Here is a 26,716-nt window from a genome sequence, read left to right as displayed (position 1 = left end):
ATGTGATAATAAGACATAGTATAATTTAATGAACATACATACATACATACATACACACACCAATCCAGCATGTAAAAAGAAGTGAAATATGAGAGAATCACAGTGTTAATACAAAGAAAAGTGAACATAATTCAACTTGTGATGCCTTATATATATATTGTATACATCATACATTGTAAACATATCTAGAGCGGACCTTCATTTGCTAATTTTTCAATACATATTAACCCCTAGAATGGCTTGGCATTAGGACTGACTGTTGATCGACTTACATCTTCATATAGATTTCTAGGTGTACTGTGACATGAACCCCTGGCCTGGTCATTAAAGAATCAGACCCTCCACAGACAGCAGTGCATGAGCATCAATCATCCAAAAATGTAAGCCTTTACACAGCTAAGGGAGATTCACATACAGTGCAAAAAAAAAGAAGCAAAAACTGATCTGATTCGTTTTACAGCATATCAATAAGCATACCTGCCCAAAAAATAAATCACTGAAGTACACAGATTTGAGCAATTCATCTTAAAGCCTAATAGGAATATTGGCAAAACTGTATCAATAGTAGGCAGAAATATCTTGTCCTGCTGTTTGTGGTCAAAGGCCTCTGTAAAAGCAGCACCAGAATGTGGCCTGCTGGTTGCAGCGATTCCCTACTCGAGCATGAGAGGACCGCAAACAGAGACGGCTCTTAAAAATCATACGGAAAGCAGTTAACATGCGAAAGTATCCATTGAAACAGACAAGCTTTCCAACATCACTCCACTGTGATAGCACAGTACATTCCCACTATATACTCTCTATACAGAGCTCTAGACGCATATAATCCTTACTTCATGGTTCATTTCCAAATCTCTTCACAGAACACACAAATACTGTCAGCTTGCTCTCGTCTTTTTCACATCAAAAATAAATCCAGCTTAGTCATAGTGCTTAAAAGAACAAAAACAATTTCAACTCACACAAAAACAAAAGAAAAATAAAAAAATAAAATAAAAACATCAATATATAGGCCACAAATTTCATCCAGCCAAACAACATCCCGATGGCTTGGAGATACTACGGTTTTAGTATATTGTAGTCGTTCATCATTGGACACCAACAACAACCTTCTACGAACAATTTGTGAACAATCTGATCGAAGCGTACACAGAGGCGGCTCTACTCTACCGAAGAAATCATGTCAAATGAAAAGACTATCGCACAGATCACAGACTAGCTTGGGTTAAATACGTCGCCCACCAAACCAACCATCATTCACTGCATCTTGTGTCCCTTCTGCTCACCTCTGCAAGTCAGGCACTGTAAACGCATTCATCAGTTCCCTGGGTCGTCTCGGCATGACGTCGACAGACGTGTGGAGATTATCACAACTAAAACCCATCCATCCTCCTTCTTTCACAGCTCTGCCGCTCAGCTTAGAGTGATTATATCGCTCGCTCACAGGAGGAATGAAGAGAAAGGGAAAATAACAGAACGGAAATTGCCTACAGATGAAAGATCGGGAGAGGAGGATGAAGATGATTATGATGGAGACAGTTCTGGGAGGATCTCACTAAAGGAGTCTGTTGCAGTAGGAAGGAGCATGGCCACTGGGCGAATGAGGCAAATTCATCCACAATCTCTCCATATTTTTACACTATATACACACACACACACAAGTTTATACCATGGCTTGCTTTCTTGATTCTTTTTGCTTGTCAAGGGATCATTGGTGTTCTGTTTATATAAAAAAAGAAAAAAAGAAAAAAAGAAAAGCCATCTCTAGTACTCAACACACACTATTTTGGGTAGTACTATGGACATAGGAATTCCAAGGGGTTTTCAGCAAACGGCCTAAGTTGTCTGAGATAGTGCAGCTTTTATATAAGGCACTGTTACTAGTGTCTGTCAACAACAGGCCAACTTCTATGTTTTGATACTTCTACACACAAACACACAACTTCCTGAAATACACGAGCTGTGTGAGTGTAGCACTTTATGTACCAGTATAACATTCTGTACTGACCACAGGTCTCTGTAAAAGCGACACTGCTTTAACTTCCATTAACGACATTTCAAAGAACAAAAACCAGCATGTGTCACGTGGACTACAATAGGTACTCCAAATCAGATTCGAATGTAGGAAGCAGGGTGTCTTTGCGGTTGCACCTATTGGGAACCACAGCCTTTTAAAATAAATGTGTGTCCAGTCCGATGTTCAGATACCCAGTCGGAGACTTGGATGCCAGTTCACATTTCATCTAAGCCGGTACGGTTTCACCTGCGGTCCTCAAAAACAACCCTTGTATGTTGGTGTTGCATAGGACCTGTTGCACCAAGTACTACAGAATCTATGTATGTTCTACGCGGCGTGTACATTGATGATTGGTGGCTGGCCAAACCGAAACAAGGAAAGCATTGCAGGTAGACCATCAACAAAAACAAGAGTCAGCTTGTTGCCGTTTCCCTTCTGCGTGTGTGTTCGGTCATGCAGCGATTCGGAGAAGAGGAGAGAGGGTGGCGAGGTGCCTCCAGAAGCCTTCAGCAGTGAGGGAGGAGCTCAGGCAGCCGCTTTGAGAGGCCATTTGTCTGGTCACGGACACCGATGGGCTGCCGCTGCTCAGAGTCCGAGAGTCTGTCTCAGAGGCCACCACTTTTTCAAACGTTCACATGTAAGAGTTCCTTAAAACAAGGGTTCAAAGGTTTGCGGTGAAGGTCTTAGTGAGCAGACTCCTTGACGACAATAGGGACGGGGGATACTTTAGGGCTAGTGTCTCTAGGGCTGGATGGTTTCTCCTCTTTCGAGACGCTGCCGCTTCTCTTCTGGGCAGATGCGCCAATGCTGGGCTTCGCCTCATCAGGAGTGTGTTCGTTAGGAATCAGAGGGGCTGTGGTTTTCTGCAGAGTAGAGAGAGCAAAAGCGGCAGTTAGCACAGCAGGAACCCAGAGACAGGTCGAAAACAAATTCTATTTTAGTTTCTGAGAGTGGCCAAACTAGTTTGAAGACTGAAGCCTTAAATAGAGAAATTACCACAAACCTGAATCATTAAGATGTGGTTTGATGTGCACCATTCTAGAGAATTTAAAGCTCTCTCAGAATCATATTACATGAAATAAACACATATGTTGCTTTTGGCCATAAAACATATATTTTAAATACTTTTCAAAGGCAATTTACAATGAAGAACATTGTAACAGAAAAAAAAAATTCCATATCCCCAAAATCATAAAAAAAAAAAAAAAAAAAAAAAAAAGGTCACTGAAGCCACTGTGAATGCATTTGTTTATATGATTAATCTTATTTTTAATTCAGGCAAGAAAAAAAGAAAGTCAGTTTTAGTGTAACAAGCAGTAAACACTTATGACATTAATTAACATCATGCAAACTGCATACCTAAATCTTCCCACACTAGTCTTATTAGAGTTGTTAAGTATTCAAATGGACAGAAAAAAAAAAGTTTTAGCTACGCATTTATGTTTATAGATAACAGTGCAGCTGTATGCAAACGTCTGGGCAAGACTGTTCTGTTGTTGTTTGAAGTGAACATAAGTTAACAGCTCTTGCAGCAAACAGGTAAAAAAAAAAATAATAATGCAAAATTACTTATACAGCACACTTACAAATAGTAGTTGCTGCATATGCAAAACCATCCCAGCTGTATTCTCAGAACTTCATTAACTAATTTGTTCTTAACCGACTTGTAAGAACTGGTTAGGACTGCTGAGGCAGACCAACAATGGTCATTAGGAGTTGCACTCTTTAAACCTTAAGTGAACACTCCACCAGAAACTATGGGCTTCTAAGCAGGTAGCTATGGATCTGAAAATTAAGTGACAAACATTTTTCCTGTCTTCCTGTGCTTTATGTTTGTTTGTTGTGTATATATCAAAGCAGTTCTAGTTGCAACTTCCAACGTTTTTCTCAACTGTCATTTTTAAAGACACTTGGAAGTTAAGGCAAAAAGGTAGCAAAAAGGTAGAACTGCATGTATTGGGACCCTACACCATATGCAGGCAGGTTTAGCTGCCACAGAAGTAGTGGTGCACTAGTCTACTGTGCAGAGCTGCTCACACAAACATGATCTACATAAAAAGCTGTGGACTGCTGTGGAATGAAAATATAGAACAAAATATAGAAAAAAACCTGGTAACTGGTAAAACAGCATTTAATAAGAAGAAGCCCTTGCCAAATGCTAATTAAGCATGAGGATGAACCTACTATGTTTGTTTTAATATTGTGTGGCAGCCAGTGGCACAGGTATCCTGCAGTGATTAAAAATGGATTCCACTAAAATGTCAGCAAATTCTGGAAGTAATTGTTTCTTTTCCTTTTAGCTGCACTGTTCTTGCAGATAGAAAATGTGCCCTAATCATTTTGGGCTGAAAGGAAAACTGTGTAAATTACATTTTTCTTCATATTCTTTGTTTACCATCCACAGCGTTTCATGTTTCAGCACTTCATCTCTTGTTCAAAAGAAGTCTTTTTTGAACACAACTGTACAGAAAAGAACGCTCACTTTTAATACTGACTGCCAAAGTCCCAGGAATAATTGATCCCACAAAAACAAATGAATAAATAAAACGCACACAAACGTGATCACAGCAAATCAACCGAAAAATTCCTGAAATGAAGTGCTTTCCTCAGTAAGAGACAGAGGAGAAAATGTATTATAAAAAGACAAAAAAAAAAAAAAACACCTTATACAGCATACATTTATTAAACAATTTGCCCTTTTCCACTCTCCTTTGCATACCCCCCATCTCTTTCCCCTCCTTCAGTAGACTGTATAATGCATTTAGGCAGTAAACATGCTCTTCTATGTAAAGTCTTACTGTGTTGGGTGTAACTGGGTTGCTCTTAGTGGCTGCGGCATCTGGCGTGGGTGAGGAAGAAGTGGAGCTAGACTCTTCTGGCATCATTCCTCTTCTGTCCAACACACTGTCCAAAAAGAAAGAAAAAAATATGACAAATGTTTGTTAGATATTGTGTCCACGTTTGCTGTTTAGGTATCATTTATTACAGCATTTACACTACATTTACAATATTTACAAACATATGTGAACTGTGATATTATGTGTATTCACGTATTAATGCATCATATAAATCTTTTATATAAATGTATATATCATCTATAAAAAAATAAAACAATAACAAACAACAACAATAATACATTTAGTAATTCAGACTGCATTTGAATTTTAAAGGATCATTTTAAGGATCTGTAAAAATCCTGGTGTCATATTATAAGCATAAGCAAGTATAAAACACATACTGTATTTTCAGATGTGAGAAATTGCAGTTTGCTTAAGGCCAATTAGGGAATAGTAGGGTATAAGCTTTAATTAGCTGTTAGCTCCATTAACCTTGTGACTCAAGTACAAAACTAACAGAACATTAATGATGTTCATCAGCCAAAGCATGTGATTTGATTTTTAAATAGACAACTGTAAAAAGTAGAACATTTGGCCATATTATTTTGACATTGCAATTTGCCAGTAGGATTCCTACCTGGGGTAAGTGGGGCCACACAGCACCTCACAGCAGTTCTTGATGATGTTCTTGTGGCTGTATGGGTTTTGAACCCGGTTCTTCCCCGACCATGAGCCTTTTATCTGCACGGCACAGACACAAAACCTTCACAACTAAGAACTGAAGCTGGATAGACACCAACACTGCCAGCAACCAACACAGAGTCAGACAAACTCAAAGCATCTACTGTCTTCTCATATCCCTCCTGCTGCTGCTGCTGCTGTTCCAGGCTAGGAGTCGCAGCTTCCAACAGAGGAATGGGCAAAAAAAAATTCACTTCTGGCTTATATCTTATTCAAAAGTGCCGTTTCAGTTTTAGTCGTTAACTCCCTCTGGGTTTGGCTTGACCCAGTAAAAAAAAAAAAAGTAGTCAGGGATTTAAAGAATGCACGTCTCTGGTAGTAAGACAAGGCTGCTCTGGCATTAGAGAAGGGTCTTTCATCTTTTTCCTAGATGGAATTCAAGTATGAATCAAAAGCACTGGATAACAGGACCGGGCTTTAATGACTTCTATTTTTGTTCAGCTGTGGTTAAATTAGAAATGGGACTTATTATGAAAAGACGAAAGACTCCATCTAGCTGTCACTTTCTCTCGCAGTAAAAATAGGAGTTGCTCTCAGACAGAAGCTCAGGCTCACGTTTGAAGGTGCCCTTTACATCCACGCCTCTCGATAAATCACCAGCCATTTACCCCCACACTTTGTGTGTATGTGTGTGCGTGCCTGTGTATGATCTGTACCACTGCCAGCAGGTATTGATATGCCTATTATTAGCAAGATCACAGTCACACAAACAAGACACTGACGAGCACTAATGTGTCAGCCAAAAACATCACCACCCACCCCACCACCACCACTCCTTTCGACTCTCCCTCTCTGCGCAGTAGCAGCGACACCACAGATAAAGGGCTGGCAGGGAGCATTATAAATGAATCACTACTGTAAAGTGTGAACGCGCCACAGCCACAGAACAACATAGTCTGCAGTCAGATCAGGAAATCACCATCCTCCATCACAAAGAAACCTCTCTACTGCAGAGAACTTCGACATAAGCACAAAATTAGGTCAGCACTGCGAGAAAAGCAGAAATGCATGTGCAGGAATGTGTATGTTTTTGGATAAGTGTACTGCTGTAGCACAGCAGTAGAAAATCCACATTCACTAGTTTTCCTTTTCTCCCCTACAAGCCAGGCTTCGCCAGCACTGTTGCCAAGGTGACAGCTGACTAGTTTAACGCCTCGAAGAGTTTACCACAGTTCAGCGCATACGTTCATCTCTGCAGTCATGTGACGGGAGTGAGAACTGTAGTACAGTGGGAGCACTCACGTCCTCGTTGGTGGTCTGGTTGAGGGAGATCAGGTACGTGTGGAAGCCGGTCAGTCCCACCACAGACCAGAGCGTGAAGAAGCACACCAGGACCTCGATCACAGTACGGTAAGGAGTAAAGGAAATAACACATGCATACAGTAAATACAGTGACCGTGCCCTTCCTGGTTGCTTTGTATGAACTTCTAATACCTTTAGAAACCATGGTTACACGTACTGGACACTTTCTATTCTTAGAAAAAAATACCTTCTAGGACAGTCTTGCTGTTGTACAGATTTTGGTCCAACCTAATATCAAATGTGGTGCGACTGCTCTGTTAATTTGGTTCTTTACAACAAGTGAGAATGCTTCCATGTTTATTATTTTATTATTATTTTTAAATAAACACTAAACCGTCTGTCTGGTAAACTTGTACTAGAGACAAGATTTTAACAAAGCTCAGACACGTGGATGTGTTCAATCATCTCTTCACCAGCTCAGAGTCAATAATCGTGGTGAAGCATGTTTAAAGCCATCATAAAATACTCCACATGACCTTCAACCTCACACATGAATCATATTACGTATTAATGAGTCATGTTTTAAAAGCAGTAAGTCACTTACTGGCATATTACCAGTGATTATAGCAGCCTTTACATCACAGGAGAGCCTTGGGAAAACTTGCTTATCGTTTTGGGATATGATAAGACACCTGAAACCCATCTGAAGATCTGACTACAGTATGATTCAGCAGGTTTGGTGGCCATTAAGGCAGTTATTAAAAATATATATTCTCCAGTCACTTATGGCTTTTTACCCAAATGACTATCGTTTATGTCTTCTGGTTGGAAGTCTATCTGCATGAACTACAAATTTAACAAAGTGTCATAACAAAGTGTTATACCTTAATAAGGAAATGGATTTACAACCCTTACAGGCGGTTGACACCCACAATATGTATTTCCATCAGCCATAGTCCAATTCATCATTAAAGGTCAGTTTCTGACCGCAGCACTGCTTTTGGCTGGAGAGTTTTTGGTGGTGGACCTCTTCTCAACCAAGCACTGAGCTGATGCTCTCACATCAGCGCCAGACCACTAGCTTCTAGTGTCGCGAATAGTCAAATCACCCTAATAACATTTGCTCCACAGTAGTCCAATGACTATAGTATTTGAGTACTTGAGTTACAAAAAGGGTTGGAGCACCCTCACATTCCCAAACTACGCTGAATCCACATGGTAAATGCACATCGTAACATGCGATTCATGAGCTCTTGTTTCAAGGTTACGTTTAGAATTTCATTTTATGTTTAATCTATCTATATTTTCAAACGCTTTATCTCCATCACACTGAGCCAAATTACATCCCCCGTCAGTTGTTGGGCAGTTTCACAGTGTGTTGCTAATACACAAGCAAGCACATTTTAATGGTACCTAATGTTGTATTTACACATTTGACTAATTAACTGACATAATAAACATTCCACATTTAGAACGTGAAATATAGATTTTATATTGCGGAAAAATCATGGGAGGTTCTAGGGCAATGGTACAGATCTAACAACAGCCCACTGTGGACCAGTTAACCTCTTTAGTGAACAACTTCAATCACCTAATACAGTCCATGCTGCGGTATCTCGCTACTGTCATCAGAGTTAATGTTGGTTATTCCCCCTATTAGGTAGGCGGTCATAATATTCTGATATGACTGTGTACATTACATTATAATGCCTTAAATGTCAGCACCTCAACTCAAAACACCTTAAGGTAGAGTAAGGAGAGAGCATATGCATGTTTCTCTGACCAATCATTGCCTAAACAGCTTCTTTAGTTTACATTATTTTCTTGCTCCAAATCTCGCTGCTCAGAAAAGTGACTACAGACATTTTACCCAGCCTGTATGTGTCTCAGATATTAAACCGATCAACACTCATCAGCTCAAGTGTGCTTGTGCTGAGATGATCATCTGCACAGCACAGTAATACCTTTCTGCATAAGAAAAAAACAAGCAGATTGTGTGGAAAGGTATAAAAGTAATCCAGCCCTGTGTCTTTGTTCAGAATATCCAGAACTAAGTACTAAGGGTTTATGAAGGGTTGCTGTTGAGATGAAAGGATATGTTCCAGGGGTTTCCTTAAGAGTGTTCAAAAATCCAGAGTCCATCGATCCTGTAGGAAGAACATGACAGAGGCTGTGTTCATTAGCACACAAAATCCAGTAAGCACACTGCACGGCTCCCTACATCTCGTTCTCCAGCGCTCTTTTATTATTAAAAGAAAGAAGCTTCACAGAACGATTTCCCACACATATACACCCACCCACACACCTAGTCAAACTTTCATCCGACCCCCAGCTCGCACCCAGCCTAGGCTCATTATGCCAGCGCTGCTCATTTGTATTCCCCTCACTTATTATATAGCATTAAAAAATCATGCTTTAAAATTAGGGCTGACATTTAGCCTGCGTTCCGCCCTAAATTGCGATCACAGGCTCGGAGCTAATTAGCCAGACTTCAAGTCTATTCGGCAGACTACAGCACACTGTGGAATTCTAGCACTGCTTCGCAACTGCACACTCTCTCGCTCTCTCCCCCTCACTCTCTCTCACTCACTTACTCTCTCTCTCTCACTTACTCTCTCTCTCTCTCTCTCACTTACTCTCTCTCTCTCTCTCTCACTTACTCTCTCTCTCTCTCACTTACTCTCTCTCTCTCTCTCTCTCTCACTTACTCTCTCTCTCTCACTTACTCTCTCTCTCTCACTTACTCTCTCTCTCTCACTTACTCTCTCTCTCTCTCTCTCTCTCTCTCTCTCTCTCTCTCTCTCTCTCTCTCTCTCTCTCTCTCTCTCTTCTCCCCTCGCCTGCCTGCCTGTCTCCTGCTGTCTTTGCATGCAAGCAGTCTGAAGCAGAGGAAGATGAAAGGCAAGGCATGTCAACCAGCCGTTAACTGAAGCGCATCAGGGGCCTTCAGAAGTTCTGGAACCTTCTCCTGCTTTAATAAGCCTGGGATAGCTTATTACTGTGGCATTCGCTGCACTGCTCAATGTCTTCAAGGTGAAACACACATGGATTTCTGACACTCCCTGACATGCCAGCAGAGGCGTGTCTGTAAACATTAACAGCCTGAGAGGATCGATCAGTGGCCTCATCTACGTAGATCGCTTCCTTAGCTGATATGAAAATTTCATTTCCGCTAAGACACACTTTGGTGCAAAGCCCCCCACCCACCCCCTGGTCATGAGACTCACGCAGCGCAACATGGACGATGTTGAAAGTGAAGATGTAGATGGTTAGGAATGAGAGGGAGAGTGTGAACAGGTAGAAGTAGCGGTAGTTCCTCTTGCCCACGCAGTTTCCAACCCACGGGCAGTGATGGTCAAAGCGATCTGGAGAGAAAGAGAGAAAGAGAGTTACCAGGTCTGATTTTATGTTGTAATGGTTACTGGTAATGTATGGACAGACTTGTAAAGGAAAAAGAGGAGCATGTACTACTTCACAGTGCCTCCCAAAAATTAACAACAGAAAATGACCAAGAATACACCTACATCCTACAAACCTGAACGAACTCTGCGCTGTTTCATATAGACAGCTTTCTACTTTTGGCCTACATACTCAACAGCAGACCTAGCCCTTGGGCATCAGCAATGAAAAAAGGTTGGCAACGTCTACTTTGTGTGTGTGTGTGTGTGTGTGAGAACAGACGGAGTGCAGCAGGTGCATGCAGCCCAGACAAACGGCCCTGTGTTCACAATGACTGTGCAGAGAGAAAATGAGCCCTTTACTGTGCTCTGCAATCTCAGCCCCTAGCTCACCTCTTTCCGTGCATACCAGCATTTTATACACTGCTTCTTGCTCAGCATGTAGGAAGAACAACTACAGCCACATACCAGTGGCATTTACATTGTGAGATTGTGTGCAACGTACAGTAGAGCTGGGCAATGACAATTTTATCGCATCATGATAAATTTTGTAATCCTGATAACAATACGCTTTTCCAAGCATATGGCGAATACTGTCAGTGCTTAATAAACACTGATCAGCTGCAGGTTTCATTACAAACAGTGTAATTAGACTGGTTTAATTAAAGATAAAAATCACTGTATTCAGTACAGGAGTATCTGAACAGTCGTTTATAAGAATCCGTCGCTACTGATGTATTTAGTCTGTGATGTCATGTATTGTAATAAATATCATGTATCGCAAAAAAAATATTTAAATTTCGTGATATAGTATTTTTACCATATCTCCCAGCTCTAACGTACAGTACTTTCATCCAACCAGTTGACAATATTTTCAGGTTAGGGGTTGAGGGTGGGACGTGTAACACAGATGATAATGAGGCAATGAGGTGGGGAAAAAAAAAAAAAAAAAAAAAAAAACCTTTAGGCCTATAAACCGCTTGGTGTTCAAATTGCTAAGGCTAACTGCCTATAAGCTACTACTGAGAGTTCTATCACATTACATAGTGATCAGTTTGTCAAGCCCTCATTCATGTTCACAGAGGAAAACACTGTGTATGGAGGGCTGCAGCCGGCTTGATCTGTTTAGTAAGCACGACCAGTTTAGTAGCCCAAAGCGGAAGTTACAGATGTGCTGTCTTACGCTACATTAGAGCGTTCTGGAACCAGACGACACACTAGGACTAATGAATGACATGGATTCTACACTAAAATAAAGCCCACAAACTACAAGACTCAAATGCTTTCCTTTTATGATACACTCTCTACTATCGGCAATTCACAATACTATTATCCAACTGACTCAAACCTACCACCCAAGATTTCTGAGACTCACTGAATGGAAAAAAAAGAAGAAGAAAAGAAAAAAGAAAAAAAGTCATTTTCGGTGTTTTTTTTTTGTTGTTGTTGTTCTTTTCAGTCGACAAGCTCTAATCAAATCCCTAAAGAAACAAAGAGCAAAAAACAAACAAACAAAAAAACGCAATTTACTACTTCTAAGCATTTCTCTTCAGACGCACACTGACACACAAGCAAACAAATCCTATTCACCGCGCTTCTGAAGAACAATTCACAAACAACCCAGCAAAGCCATCCACACCCACCCATAGCTGCTGCTACTAACGGTGTCTAAAAAACAGTCTGGTGCGCCAGCATCCTGACAGTAAAGACAGACAACAGCGGTCCACTCACCCACACAGTTGTCACAGATACTGCAATGGGAAGCGCGAGGAGGCCTGAAAATCTTGCAGGTATAGCAGTACTTCAGCTTGACGATCTGGTTGTTGATCTGAACGTTCCTGATGCGCGGAGGAGGCCGTTGACCAGCCTGGATGTTACCGTTGGCCGCTTCTGCAAAGGAGGGTGGTGACATTAACCGATCTGACCATATTGGCCTTTGTACACTGCATATGGGCATCACAGAAAATTATTAAATTACAAATTAAGTCTGTAATGCATTAAATAAACGCTTGGAGCTTTAGTGGCAGCAGGTAATATGCAACACAAAAATAAGGAGTGCCTGAATATGTGCTTTATGTTAATAAACAGGCGGATAAGATACAATTTTGCTTATACTTATATGTGCAAGGGATAGGCTCTCTGTCTAAAACAGGACCCAGTTCAAGGTTCTTGTAATTGTTTTTTTGAAGGTTTAATGGGCCTCTCCTCTTCTCTACGGATTTCCTTTCCCCTTACTCCACTCCGAGGTCTCCTGTTCCATGTTCTCGGCCATGATTTTGCAGTTGCTGCTTTAAGGCTGTGGAACAGGATGCGGCTCTTGATACAGGATCAAGCCACACACACCAACACACAGTAATAATGCCCTTTATACACATGAACGAACTAACGCACGCACATACCTAGTCAAAACTAGGATGTCCCAACCTGATCCAGTGAATTGGGCAGGTATATTTTAAAGTATTTAAAGTATTTTGAAGTAAAGCCAATTCTTTGCACCATTGCAGAATAGATCTACAATTAAGCACTTTAAATGTCCGCAGTGTGGAATTAACATGTATTATCTCCAGAGCTAAAGTGCTGACTGTATTTGAGAAAGGCATGTTAACCCTTGGTTTCTTGTTGTTTCTTTTAATATCTTGGCGATAATACAGCACAGAAATCTGGTTTAAACATTTCCTGAATCTGTAGAGCCCACCCTTTGCATCTCACTGCCAGGTCATACGTGACTCACATCCAGAGTTACGAGGCTTTGAAGGCAGGTCGGAATGGATGGATTTGTGTGTCTGTGTATGGTTTGGTGACCAATGGATGCTCAGCCACTCGTCTTCTGCTTCTTGCAGTTTATAAATGTTTTTATTCATACATTCCACCACTTCTGTGAACATGTTTTTACTGGAAATATACAGACTTCTGTAGTGGCTGAACGTGGGCATCAGCTAATATGAAAGTCCCATTAAAAGCGAATTTAAGAAGACATTACAAAATTATGTGAATTTGCTGCAGTATTTTCAAGTAGCTGGTGGTCAAATGACCAGGGAGATATTCATTTAAATGTAGGCTAAATAAACAAAATATAAATAGGCAGCTAAAAAAAACAAAAAAAAAAAAAACCCTTTGTATTAATTGGCACCCCCATTGCTCAGAGCTTGGCTAGTTCCAATAGAGCAGTATTGTCAACAGAGTAGGACTCCGGTAGCAGATAAACATAAACCTATGGGCACCATGCCTAATGACAGGCATGGGCTAGAGGAGTATAAGGTCCCCCAGCTGTGGAGCAGTGAAACTGTGTTCTCTGGAATGACGGTGCCCCATCCACAACTTTTGGAAGGAGTTGGGGAGTTGGAGATGTGGTGAACATCTAAAAGAAAACTGGATTGGGACCTCATTCAAGCAGCAGGAATATTTGTGGAAACAAATCTGCAAATTTCATTAGAGTAGATTGTAAATTAATGGTTTAATCAATTCAATGAATGGCTAATTATTTCCTTGTGCACATTAGCCATACTTGATTTCCAACAGTCTGCTGCTGCTGTTTTCACATTAGTAACGGCAGAATGTTTTTTGTTCAGAACACGAGGCGGGACGACGTGAAATGTTTGCCGTTCCCTTGTCTTTGCCCTTGCATTCTAAACGCTAGCATCCTATTAGCATTCACTCAGGTGCCAGCCTTTAATGGGCTGAGGGGACAGAAGAGTGCAGCTGGCCTCTTCATCAACATGTCTGCGCTATTTAGCAGCACAACTACTCCTGCAATCACTCCAGGGCCCACACACACACACATACACATTAAAACTGAGGAGAGGAGTAGCATATTAAAGCTCTGAAAATGGAACAGAGATAGAAAGAAAATTCACTGCAAGTAATGGATTTCTGTTCTCTCCTTAAGGAGACACGCAGTTCAACTGGGGATATGAAGGGTGTAGTAGAGTACAGAGGAAAACACGGACTACCATACCAGCTTCACAAGAAAAAACATGACTGGCTCAGGAACATTTAGAGACACAAGGGCTTTATAAAGCCTTTGAGAGTTATTCACATGTGGGTCAGTCCAATGCCAATGGCCACCCTGCTCCTAAACACAGCTGACCATTAGCAGAAGTGCTCATTAATCAGCGCCGCGTGTCATTTAAAGTGTTCCTGTCTCTGCTCCACACCCACTGTTCCTGAAAGAGCGAGAGAGTGCGAGAGGCAGAGAAAGAGGAGGGGCGAAAGAAAGCACACAGGCCGTGCATCTCCAGCAGAGCCAGTGGCAGCCTACGAAACAATAGCAGGGTGGGGGCTGGTAGGAGGAGGAGGAGGAGGAGGAGGAGGAGGAGGAAGGTCGACTGCAGACAGCTTTATCCCTGCAGAGATGGGCGAGGCAGGACATACCAGTGCGTTTGTGTAAAGGATTGTGGTTTGCTATAAATACACTGGAAGGCTAATATGTGACATGTTTAGAAATGCAGTTTGAAGGAATGTAGCCCTTCTGTTTCCTTAAGAATGGAAAACAATTAAAATGACTGGACATTCAAACAGGACAGCATAAGCTTCCGTACAGCTCATCAGGCCAGCACGCTCATTTAAATACCAGGAAAACTAGCTGGCTTGTGTGTAGAAAAGAAAAAACAAGCTACTGTCGATGTTCTGTACGCAGCAGTGAAGAACGTGTGGGAATCAGCTCATCTAGATTGCTAAAACACTATGAAAGTGGTCATCATAACCGGGGGAAAACTAACAGAAAACTGGCACTTACAAGATGGCCTTATCAAGAGCAGGGCAGGCAAATGTATCATCAGGAGAACTCAAAAACTCATTGATAAAGCACTTGGGCCAGGAAACGATCTGCCACATGGGGGGGTTGGGGCAGTGATGTGTGAACGCTATACAAACTACCCATTTCCTACATCTGCATTCTTTGTAATGTACTGTTAACCAGTAATAATTAACAAAAATGCCAGTTTTACTACCAGTACATTGTACCCTAAACCACAGGCAAATAGAAAACAAACTCGTTTTCTGTCTTCCAGGTCATTTGCTAAAGTCCACATCACAGTTTGGGTTTTGGGGACAACTGTAATGGCTAAAGTGCACGAAATAATAATAATAATAATAATAATAATAATAATAATAATAATATACACCCCCCCCCCCATCAGTAGTGAACTAAACCAGGATTGGAAACAGACGAAGACAATGTTTTGACTACAATGACTGGAACAGAGCCAAAAAAATAACAATTATGAAAAGAGAAAAAACAAACAAACACATTTTCACAGCTTGGTGAAAGGTAAATAAAATATTTTAAAAATTATACAACGACATTACAATCTCCTTCTAGTTATAGAATCAAATATAACACTGAATGCCCATTTTGGTTCCCTCTCTAACAGAACATCACTGATGAGTCTCTGCTGAGTAGTGATGACTCAGGACAGCTTTTCTGTTTGAGGAGTTACCGTAAGGAGTTGTACCCATCTCTGAGGAGTAGTGGCCCTGCTCAAAATGACTCATTTAGCTAGCAACAATGCTATGCGACACACCTTGCTGATTGGCAGGAAAAGTCAGATGAGATCAGAGCACATGGATTAATGCATAAAACCATCTTTAAACAGACTATATTATAAAAAAAAAAAAGGATGAATAAATCATCACACAGATCATTGTACAGATTGCACAGAGAGCCCGTAACCACGCAGCTTAGACCACGGCAGCTTATGCTTCTGCACTATTCATGCCACTCTTTACCTCCTTACCTTAACCTCAGCTTCAATGACGTTTCTGAAAAATAAATAAATAACTTTAAAAAAAAATTAAAAATAAAATCTCTCAAACTCACCAATCTCCATCTCAATGAAGTTGGCCTCCTCGGGCAGGGCGCGGGGCAGCACGCCCGGGTCACTGAAGCTGGTCCTCAGCAGCATGGCCATAACGAAGAGGAAGAGCACGGCAGCAAAGACCGGGATAGCCGCAGACAGGTGGACAGCTAGGTATGGGCACCTGCAGGGGTCAAGAGACGAAAACTGCTGTTAAAAAGCCTTTGTCGGAAGTTCAGGGAGTTCATCTGCAGATTAGATGCAGAGGCATGTAGCCCAAAGCGGAAGTTACAGATGCCCCACTGATACAACAAGCCATGCAAAAGGATGCCCTCTAGGCTCAACAATGCTGCAAAAGTAAACAGAGGAAATGTGTGGTACATTTCTCAGGATATTATAATAGTGAACTCTGGCCTTCCAGAGCCACTTTCACTCTTCATATTAAAAAAAAAAAATGAAATAGAAAACCAGCCTGGACTAGCATACCCACAAGTGAAGTGAAGACCTCCTTCAGATATGGTCATCTGTTTTATAGTGATGTCTCACTCACACTCACAGCTTAATAAATTCATTCAGTCCCATTGCCACAGGTGCATAAGCTCAAGTCGCTTTCTTTACAAATACTTGTCACAGAATGGGTGGTTCTAAAGAACTCGCTGAATTTCAGTGGGACACTAAAAATGGATGCCACAACAAGACAGTTAAATTATGTTTAATAATTCATTAAATAATGTTAGTCACATTTCTTCCCTACTAGATATTTGCATAGTGCATAAAAGTTGCCAAACCTTTGGCATCAACATCAGCACAAAACTGTGTGCCATGAGCTTCATGGAATGGGTTTCTTTAGCAAGCAGCTGCATGCAAACCTTACATCACCAAGCACTAATCACACTTCTCTATCTGGCAGATAGATGAACAAGTCTGGGTTTGTTGAATAACAGGACAACATTAGTTACCTGTCTGACTGCATTGTGCCAACTTTCAAGTTTGGTGGAGGGGAATAATGCTATTAGGTTGTTTTTACGGATACGCTGAAGCATTAAGATTCCCCTTTACTGGAACTAAGACATTCTGAACAACTGTATGTGAGAACAGTTCAGGGGAAGACCCTTTTCTGCTCCAGCGTGACTGTGCCCCAGTGCACAAAGCACGGTCCATGGCTGGGCGAGTCGGCGTGGAAGAACCAGACCTCAACCCGATCAAGCACCTTTGGGATGAACTAAAACAGAGACTGAGAGCCAGGCCCCTCGTCCACCAACATCAGTGTCTGACCTCACGAATGCTGGATGAACGGGCAAAACGTCCCAAAGACACTCCTACAAAATATTGTTCCTTTCCAGAAGAGTAGAAGCTCTATATTAATGCCTATGTATTTAGAAGGGGACGTCATAAAAGCTAATATCAGTATGTTGATACCCTTTATACGGTGATACCTAAATACCTAAATATTACATATTTTTTTGGTTACTTATTTGATTTATTTATTTGTTGAATTTGCTGACATTTATAAACATTTAAATTCACCCACAATTTCATTTTAGTGCATAACAACTAAATAAACCAATCCATGCACAACAAGAAGATCTGTAGAGTGCACTGGTCCAAACTGGTGTGCGACTAGTTTACTAGACATGAAGAAACACTTGGACAGTTTCACAGACCAGCACAAAAATCACTACACCTCAATCTCAATTGTCTCAAAATTCTGAACAGCAGGTGAAATGCGGAAACAACTCTGGCCAGAGTGAGTTTAACTGGTCAGGAACTACCTCAAGTAGCTGGTCCAATCCTTACCTGACAGGACAGACACTGTTACTAAAGGGACAGGACACGTGACTAGATGTTTGCCCATTAAGTTTATTTGATGAAGCAATTAAGAGTAGAAGTAAAAAGGAAAGAAGGCCTGTTCCAGAAGCTGGAATAGAAAGGTCACTGATAAAGGTGGAGCTTTAACCATTCAGCTGATAAACAGTGCAGAGTGCGCCTCAGAGCCTGGGATAATATTTACAAAAGAAAACATTCTTTCTCCCTCAGGCCCGGCCATTTGCAGAAGAATCCAGGCAGTTCTCATAAATTTGTGGGCAACTTGGGTGCGCTTAAAGCACCTCCCTGTGCTCTGTCCACAGGCTTGCTGCAGATTGGACAACCCTACAGGGCACTGCATTGAGCTATTAATAGAGGAGGCTCTGCTCTCCTCCCACTCGGCTGCATGTGGAGCTCTCCCGAGTCGCCAAAGGTATGGATAATACATCACTGTGGCAGGCCCTGCACCAGGCCTCGGAGGGGCGATTTGTTCCATTTGCTGTCATACATACATCAGCAGCAACACAGGCTAGAATGCAGAGGGAGTGAACGCAGATGTAGCTGAAGAAGCGTTTTCCATTACGATTATTTCCTGACAGACAGGTAAAGCGGCGTCAAGTTAAACGTTGTAAACCAGCACAGCTTAACTGCACGGACTGGCTAGATGAGTCAGCAGAAATGTGTAACACAACACATTAGCGCTCTACCAGTGGGACAGGTATGGTCCGTTTGGTACACTGCCAGGTCTAAACAAAGAGAACAGAAGAAGAAGAAGAAGAAGAAGAAGAAGGGGGAGAGAGAGAAAAAAAAGGGCAAATCTGGTCAATACAACTTTCCACTGCCTCAAGCCTGAGTGGAGCACAGCAAGCAAGAGAGCGAGGTGAAAATGGGGAGAGTTCAATATGTATGTGTAGGAGTGAGTGTGTGTGTGTGTGTATGTGTGTGTGTGTGTACTAAATCGTCCTTGTGCTGATGACTGCGTGTCACACACCAGCTCCATCATCATTTCCCATCATAGCTCTAGGGTTCCCGGCCCGATCATGCTGCAGCACACATGCTCTCTTTACCCAGCAATCAATAGACCTGCAAACAGAACTACTCAATCATGGATTCCGGTTTCTCAGCCTAAATCTCACATATCACACACCTCCCCATGTTGCTTTTTAAAAAATAAATAAATTAAACTTACCTTGCCAATTAATCCCAATGATTCACTGTCAATTTACAGAAAAAAGAAAATCATATGTATTTTTAGAGGCAAAGCGCTACATGCACCTCCCTTCCTTTCTTACTCACATTTAACAGGCTGAGGATTCTCCACAAGTACCTCCATGTGGGGACTCTTCAGAGTCTTCGGCACTAAAACGAACTTCAGTGCTTTGAATCAATGACCCTGTATCCTCGTATTTCTTTATCCGGTGAAGTATTTCCTCCCCTAGTATACTCTTGAATATAAAGGTGTCTTAAAAAGTTTTGCAAAGGGTTTCTTAAACAAGTGATGTTTGAGTGAAAAGAACATTTTAAAGGGTTTAAAAGGAACTTCTCTTCATATGAGATGAATTAATGCCTTTGTCGCCAAACAAAATCAAAACCTCAAAACAATTCTCCAAAATTACAATTAAAAAGTTACTCCAACAAGAGGAAAGACACTGTTATGCCCTCGATTTTAATGCATGTGCCCCAATACTTTTGCCAATATAGGGTACACAGTAAAAACGGATTACTTTGTCACATGGGAGTAATATAATACACATATTCCTACTAATATGTGTCCCTTCTCATATACATGTGTTTTTTATGTAACTGGTCATTGGACTGACCTTGAACAGCAGGGAGTACAGTAGAATCTCATTTTGCCCGCACAGGCACAGATGTAATTAAACCAGGGCAAAACAACTTTCAGACACTTTCATTTTCCAGCCACAGCAAATTGGAAAATGCATGGTGTTTGGGCTACAACTGAAATTACATCCCTGACTAGCATTTTAGGCTGCTTCTGTTATTTTGAAATTCAGATTAAGGAACCCTTACACTTATCACAGCTCGCCCTGCACCAACACAAACACAGTCAAGGCCACTCATCCCCCCCCCTGTACTAGCGTTCCTCTCTTTCACTGGTTGGCTTTTATGAGCCAAACATTTTTCACTTAGCAGAGGCAGAGTTAGAGCATGTGTGTGTGTGTGTGTAAGAGTTTGAGAGAGAGGGAGATACATATCTATATTATATGAAAAAGAGAGAGAGTGAGCGAGAGAAAGACTAAGAGAGAGCAATAAGGGTTGGAAAGGAGCCGATCAATACTACTGCATTGGTCAGGCTGGTCTCTGGGTGGAGCAGGACAGATGGCTGGGGGTGGGGGTACTTAGCCTTCATTACTAATGGCGTTTTAGAAGAGTCTCTGTCATTCTGCCAGGGTGGCCAGTGAGAGGGACAGCAGGCACAGAAACGGTTGTACCCCACTATTAGAAGTAGATGTAGTTAATGTAGCATGTGAAGTACAAGAGTGTGTTGTTTGGGCTCAGGTGTTACAGAGGTGGTAGAGAAATGGTCAGACGTACAAAGCGTGTGTGCGTTTCCCCTCTATTTTAAAATAATATTTGATGAACACTTTTCTTTTGCAGCACTAGGAAAACTCTCTGTAAAACAAATTTGCAATGTTGATCTATGTAGGTAGACTTTAAATCTAGTATTTTAAATATTTATAGGACTTACAACAATGAATCTGCACATGAAAAATATTGAATATTGGCATCAGCCCATAATTCCCAAATCAGTGTGTCCCGATTAAGGCCATCAGAATGATCATTGATACTGTAAGCAAGTGCTGGTTTGGGAAATATTTTGGCCCTAAATTGAAGCTTTTCTTATGCTAATTTGTTTCCTATGTGGTGTTTTCTTTTTGATCCTTGGTTTCTCTTGAGGTTTCTTCTAAAAATCTATATTAAAAATAAATAAATATTTTATTTCTTTATTATTTCTTTGTCACAGTAACCAGTGGCTTGCTCACTTGGGACTTAAACAGCTATATAAAAACACTTGAATTTGACTTTGATTGGTTCCGCCTTAGAGTTTGACTGTGTTGTCCCCCCCCCCCAGCCGTATAATCCGACCCCCCCTTTCTAGAGATTCACTCAAAAGAACCCCTTTTGGGCACCTTCAACATGGGCTTAGGAAAGCAAAACTCTAAAACACATTCAGTAGCACAACATAGTTTGCATAATTATCTAAGCAGAACAAAAGGAAACATGGTCTCCACCAGCAGTCTAACTAAATAAATGTGCAGGCTTTACCACTGCAGCAGACTAACGCAGTGATGAAAGCATGTCAAAAACATCTCAAAATGTCTCATAAATCCTCATAAACCCCAACAAACAGCACCATATTGAACTTATACAAGCTAATTTATTACTGCTTTAAATGATCTGATATAAACACTAAACCACTACATTATCACGTCCATAAAAAGTAACATGCATCTCAATTTGCAATGCAAAAGGACATCAGCATACTGTGTAATTAATGCACATGTCTGGTGCATGTGCAGTCCACCATATAAACAGCAAGAGGTGATTTGCATGAACAAACTGAACAGCAATTCTGACATCTCAGGCCTCTCGCTTTATTCTGAGCATGGCTGAAGTTTCAGCGTAGGTAATAAAGACTAGAATCATGACATAATTAATAAGACTTATATTCGGCATTTGTTGGGTACAGCATCATGACGAAAGAGAACAGGTCATGCTGTCCTGTGCTTTGATGTGGCCACTGTACTGAGAATTTTATGCCCAGCCTTGGTTAATTTTTAATAAAGAGTTTAGCTATTTAAGAACTGAGTGATTCACAAAGCAAATTAATTATGTACTGCTGCAAAACCACTGCAAAGCCAGGCAGCAGAATTCACATTCCCTTAGCACAGAGGATGCAGCTCAAAGGCCTCAGCTGTGTTGAAACAACACTCAGACACGGGAACCCGTTAGAAAGCCTGGTCCTCGGGATGCATTCTGCCACATTATGCCAAATCATGCCTGTCTATGAGAGGCCATCTTGCTGGAGGCTCTGTGGGTCGAGCCCTGGAAGCCCTTCATGCTGGGAGTTGAAGCTGAAATCTCCAGCAGCAGATTCTCAGGCATCCGGCAGCCCGGGCTATGGCCGCAGCATAGACTGCAAACTGAACGCTGATGGACAGAATCAATTATTAATATGACAAGGGCAGCGAAGCAAATATGTGTATGTGTGAGGAGTGGAAGAGTAGAGCGTATTGTACCGTATTTTTGCAATACAAGTGTGTTGATTTGGTGTAGAATGCATCCAATAGACTGGGGGAAAAATAAATTACTCATTTGAACACTGATAATACTGCATTAAGCCCACAGTGAGGGCAGACAATCATTTTTCTGAATTTTCAAGTAATATTTTTGGTGTATCAAAGAAAATACATAATTTTACATCGTATACTACTGCACTGTATATGTATGACCCATAGTGAGTGGGTGTGGTTCATGAAAGATCACAAACCTTTTCTAACATGGTGGCAAATGTTAGTGATGATGATGATGATTATCATATTTCAGTTAAGAAAGAAATAAACAAATAAAGAAAGAAAGAGAGAGCGGGCAAGGGGAAGTGGCTTTCTGTAAAAAATCAATTCAGACCATTTACCCTAAAGCACATTACTGCTGGGTGGAGAAGGAAGTATTTAGCCTACTGATAAATGAGCTACACAGAAGTGTAGCCTGAAAATAAATCCATCTTTGAAACAATCAAGAGATGAAAACGACATGCAAAAGGGCCAATCGTAAAAAACAAGGTAGGCAGAGTAGCCTTAAACCATACCCATGTAAACATATTGTTACTTCGCTAAAATAATGACTCGAGTAGAGGTAGAAGGAACTTCTTAGTACCCCCAGCATGTTCCAGCATGGGAACAAAAGTTTCTTGAGCCTTGTTCTTTCCTGGTTGATGCACCCTTCATCTAATAATAAAGCAATAAACCTCAAAAAGTCAGAAGTGTGACTAACAGCTAAGAAATTTAGGTAATGAAACACAAAAATCAAACGCAGCCAACTAGAAGACGAAGGGTTAGCCAACAAGTATCCAGGTATTTTTAAAAATGCTAATCTCGGTCTCCATAATTTTGAAAATCTCTCAATCCCCTGACAAATGTCTAACCGGTTTAACATCTGGACCCGCAAAATCCAGTTAGGCGAAAAGCGTCATGACTGGAGATTTGTGCAGCGGCTAGCTCTAGCTAATGACAATGCAAGACACGGGCTGAGGAGAAAACGGAGGGTGAAGTCATAAAACATCAACAAACATCAACTTGTCTCTCTTTTTTTTGCTGCTTTTTTATTGCAGGGTCCTTCAAGTGAAATATCTTATCATTTGTGACCACAACCACTGGAAAATTTTAGATTACGAGTTGTGTAAGGTGAAGAGTACAACGACCGGACAACTGAAGTTCGTATAGGGTGAACCTGATTATAGAACATGTTAGATGTTGATGTTATATAACTTCACCCTCTGCCATAGTGCATTCTGTAATAAAGCAGTGCTGGCATCAGAATTCCGGTACTGTGACAACCCTAGTTATAATGGCACTAAAAAAGACGGACGGAAAAACACAAGGCTATAGCTATGAGGCACATCTTGCAGTCCGACAGCTCATGTAGTGTTCTCCCTGCCTAATGATCCAGCCCAGTCTATTAGCCCCTCACACAGTGAGATAGACAGATGCGCGCCTCGGGGCTCCTTTCAGCCGAGACACTTGTGAAATCCTCTGGCCCTGGTCACGACAAGGTCAGTGCAACACCTTCCCTCTGCCCTCTTTCACACTCCGCGCAGTGTATTCAAGAGACAGCCAGAGAACAGCGCCTGGCCGGCATCCACTCAAGTGCTCTAGATCTGCCAGAGCAACAAAACCATACACACAAAGACACACAAAGTTGGGGGGTGGCGCTCTCATAATGTCACTCAACGGACATATACGGACGCTGCGCAGCCCGCAGGACAAGAGCATGTCTTCTCAGTTGTAGAGGCTGATGAAAGAGAGCTTGCGAGATAGAGAAAAAGCAAAAGATGGTGAGAGGGTGAGGGAACGAGCGAGCGAGCGAGCGAACTAGGTTTACTCTTTCTTCTGTCCCACTGGGCTGCTTCGCAATGGAACATCACAGGCTAGGTTTGCTCTCAGCAAAGGCAACATTTCGCAGCCAATCAACAATCAGTATTTTGTAAAAACATGGCTGTGATTAAAATACATTAGATTGGGACCAGGGTTGACTGATGAAGCAGCAGGAAATGTTTTGGTTTGTTTCCTTTTCCAGTTCCTGGGAATGAAGACTTTTTTCTGAAAGGCTTCTGGTCTTGCTGATGACCAATAATACCTACCCAGCTGTTCTTAGACTTCATCCACTTCCATTTCCTCTCACTTCAAAGCCACTGAGCACATACAGGAGGCTGGACAACAGTGAGTTAAAGGACAGTAGAGAGACGGTCATGTAACAGTAGGAGTTACTGAACCTTGAGAGGCACTGCAACCATGCTGCCGGGCCGAGTAACTGTGGAAAACAACGGTCTCACATACTTAAGATTACAAAACACGACAACACAAGGACACCACAATGTCCCATTAATGTAAGCCGCTCCTCTAAGACTCTTTCAAAAGACCTTATCCTGGATTTCATTGACAACACACTAAGCCTACTGCTACTGTTTAACACAGACATTACCATTAGCCCGTCATGGGGATGGAGATGCCAAACGACTCAAACTGTGCCATAATGAGGAGTTTTGAGTCACACTCCTGCTCCGTCGTTCCATTTCTATCTCTCCCCACGAGAGGTGATTAACAGCAACTCCAATTTCTCGGACACATACAGTAAACAACCCCCTGGCCATTAGCAGATCGCCGCTGAAGCCAGTTCCAACCTGGAGCTGTATCAGGCTCATCACTGGCTGGGGGAAAGCAACCATTTCCTGTGTGGTGCCAGTGGACGGTGGATGTTGGCAATGCTTATTATTATTATTCATGTCTCTTTATTATTTTAAGATCAGTTAGCCCAAGTTCAATTACAATGCCCACAGGGATATATTTCGGTCTGGTGACGGATACACTGACATGAAGCCTTAGACATCAGGACCAAAGCAGCAGGACCCTAAAACAGCGAGGGCCCACCATCACCACCACCAGTTGGTCAATACGGACGCTCATTAATTGACTGGCATCATGAGCCTCACAAAACCGAGGATAGCAGAGTAATGCTTTGAGGTGGACCATGATATTTTATTATTACGGATATGATAAAAAAAAAATGCTTTCCCATCATTAATTAAGAATGCTGATTGTTAGTCCTGTTTGAGTGGATGTAGAGCAGCAAGAGTGTTCGACAGCTGTCATATTTCATATTATGCCCATCTTTAAATATAGTTATCAAACCGTTTCGCCCCTTAAAATCAGTATCCGCAACCAGATTTTCCATTCGCTCAGGCCAATGTGCAGAGCATCTTGAACACCAGTAGGCAAACAAGGCCTTAAGTGTGCGGCGGGCACATGGTGATGGCAATGAAACCTGTAAGCACACATTTTTTTTTTAGAGAGAGGGGGGGGGAGAGAAATCGAGCAACTAGAGGTCATCTAATTGGAGCCCAGTCAGTCACAGGTGCTCTGGAGGCCTTAAAGGCTTGGTAGAAACAAATGACTGGCAACGTGTTTCAGGACCCTATAGTAGGAGCTGCAGGCAGCGTGTATTTCTCACATTAATGGGGAGATCAGCTCTACTACTGTCTACTGGAATGGCAGAGCACAAAGGAAAGGAGTGTCACAGGCCTTGGAGTAGTCTTTACAGTAAGCCACGTGCAGCAGACGGACTTTCTCTCCAAACGCGGTCATGCAGAGCACATTTGAAGAATAGGTCCACTCTCCAACACGGATAAACACGGAAAATGCCTGGAAGGTGGGCGACTTACTCGAATGCGAAGAAGAGCGTGCAGGTCCCAACGATGAGGAACAGCGTCAGGTAAAACACTCCTTTCTGCCTGGCCATCATCACCCGCCCGTCGCAGCAGAAAGTGTTCTTCCCAGGGAGTTTCTCCCATTTTCGAGTCACCTTTCTCGAAATCATCACCGCAGACATGGTGACAGGTTACAGGTTACTGCCAGAGCAGTGTGTAGAAGACTGAGGTAAACACAGCAACAGCAGCAGCAGCAGCAGCAGCAGTCCTAGTCCTTATGAGACTCCACAGATACTGGGTGGATATGCACCCCTCACGGTCCCTGAGAGGGAGGAAACCAAGCAGATATCGACGGAGAAACTCTCAGAAAGGAAACATTTCGGTCGAGCACAAAGCCAAAAATGTCGCTTCACATGTTTCAGCTGGTTTTCTACAGCTGGGGAGAAGCTGCCATGTTAGCTCGCTCACTCCTGCTAGCCCTCGTAGCGTTTCTCCTCGTACAGGGTGAAAAGCCGAGGGAAACAAATCAGCTGTCGTCGATTTCTACCACACTGTCCTTCTCCAGAGGAGGAAATCTCCCATATCAGCTGAAACCGGACAAAGAAAAAGAGCTCAGTCTCGAGATGTATCCAGGTTAGGCAGAAAGAGCAATCTCGGTGAGACACAGCTGGAGAGTGGTGGACCTTGACCGACTGACATTCATGCCGTTTCTGTGTGAGCAGCTTGATCCCACAGAGCGCTCCTCCCGCTCTCCTCAGGTATGCGCTGCTCCACGAATCCTTTAAAGAGAAATATTCAGTCCGGATGTTTATGATTCTGAAAAAAAAAAATTCTATATGTATATTAAAACAGGCTGATCTGGCGGCGGATTTTTTCCCCCCGCAGAGCGCAAACCTGGCTTGTGAATGGGAGCAGCGAAACACGCCTAGAGTGCG

The 26,716-nt window shown here is 42.0% G+C and overlaps 1 protein-coding gene across 1 annotated transcript; it reads right to left on the bottom strand.

Annotated features, from left to right (window-relative positions):
• Positions 1–6: 6 nt before the first annotated feature.
• On the bottom strand, positions 7–26,716 carry zdhhc9 (zDHHC palmitoyltransferase 9). Its single transcript, XM_072663465.1, has 9 exons — positions 25,797–26,716; positions 16,054–16,214; positions 11,967–12,125; positions 10,065–10,202; positions 8,938–8,984; positions 6,838–6,942; positions 5,492–5,595; positions 4,816–4,921; positions 7–2,880 (listed from the first exon to the last, which is right to left on the bottom strand). The coding sequence occupies exons 1-9, from the start codon at positions 25,961–25,963 to the stop codon at positions 2,701–2,703; spliced, it is 1,167 nt and encodes a 388-aa protein (XP_072519566.1). The 5' UTR covers positions 25,964–26,716; the 3' UTR covers positions 7–2,700.

The sequence above is a fragment of the Salminus brasiliensis genome, chromosome 19 (genome assembly GCF_030463535.1).
Source record: "Salminus brasiliensis chromosome 19, fSalBra1.hap2, whole genome shotgun sequence".
Classification (NCBI taxonomy): domain Eukaryota; kingdom Metazoa; phylum Chordata; class Actinopteri; order Characiformes; family Bryconidae; genus Salminus; species Salminus brasiliensis.
Note: the sequence above shows the minus strand (reverse complement) of the source record. Positions and strands in the feature narration are given on the sequence as shown.

Bases quoted from the DNA above. Each gene is read 5' to 3' on its own strand.
- zdhhc9 (XM_072663465.1), bottom strand. From the start codon at position 25,963: ATGTCTGCGGTGATGATTTCGAGAAAGGTGACTCGAAAATGGGAGAAA. The intron at 10,203-11,966 runs GTGAGTGGACCG...CTTTCTCTCCAG, and splicing joins TATCTGTGACAACTGTGTGG to ATCGCTTTGACCATCACTGC. The intron at 8,985-10,064 runs GTGAGTCTCATG...TTCTTCCTACAG, and splicing joins CATCGTCCATGTTGCGCTGC to GATCGATGGACTCTGGATTT.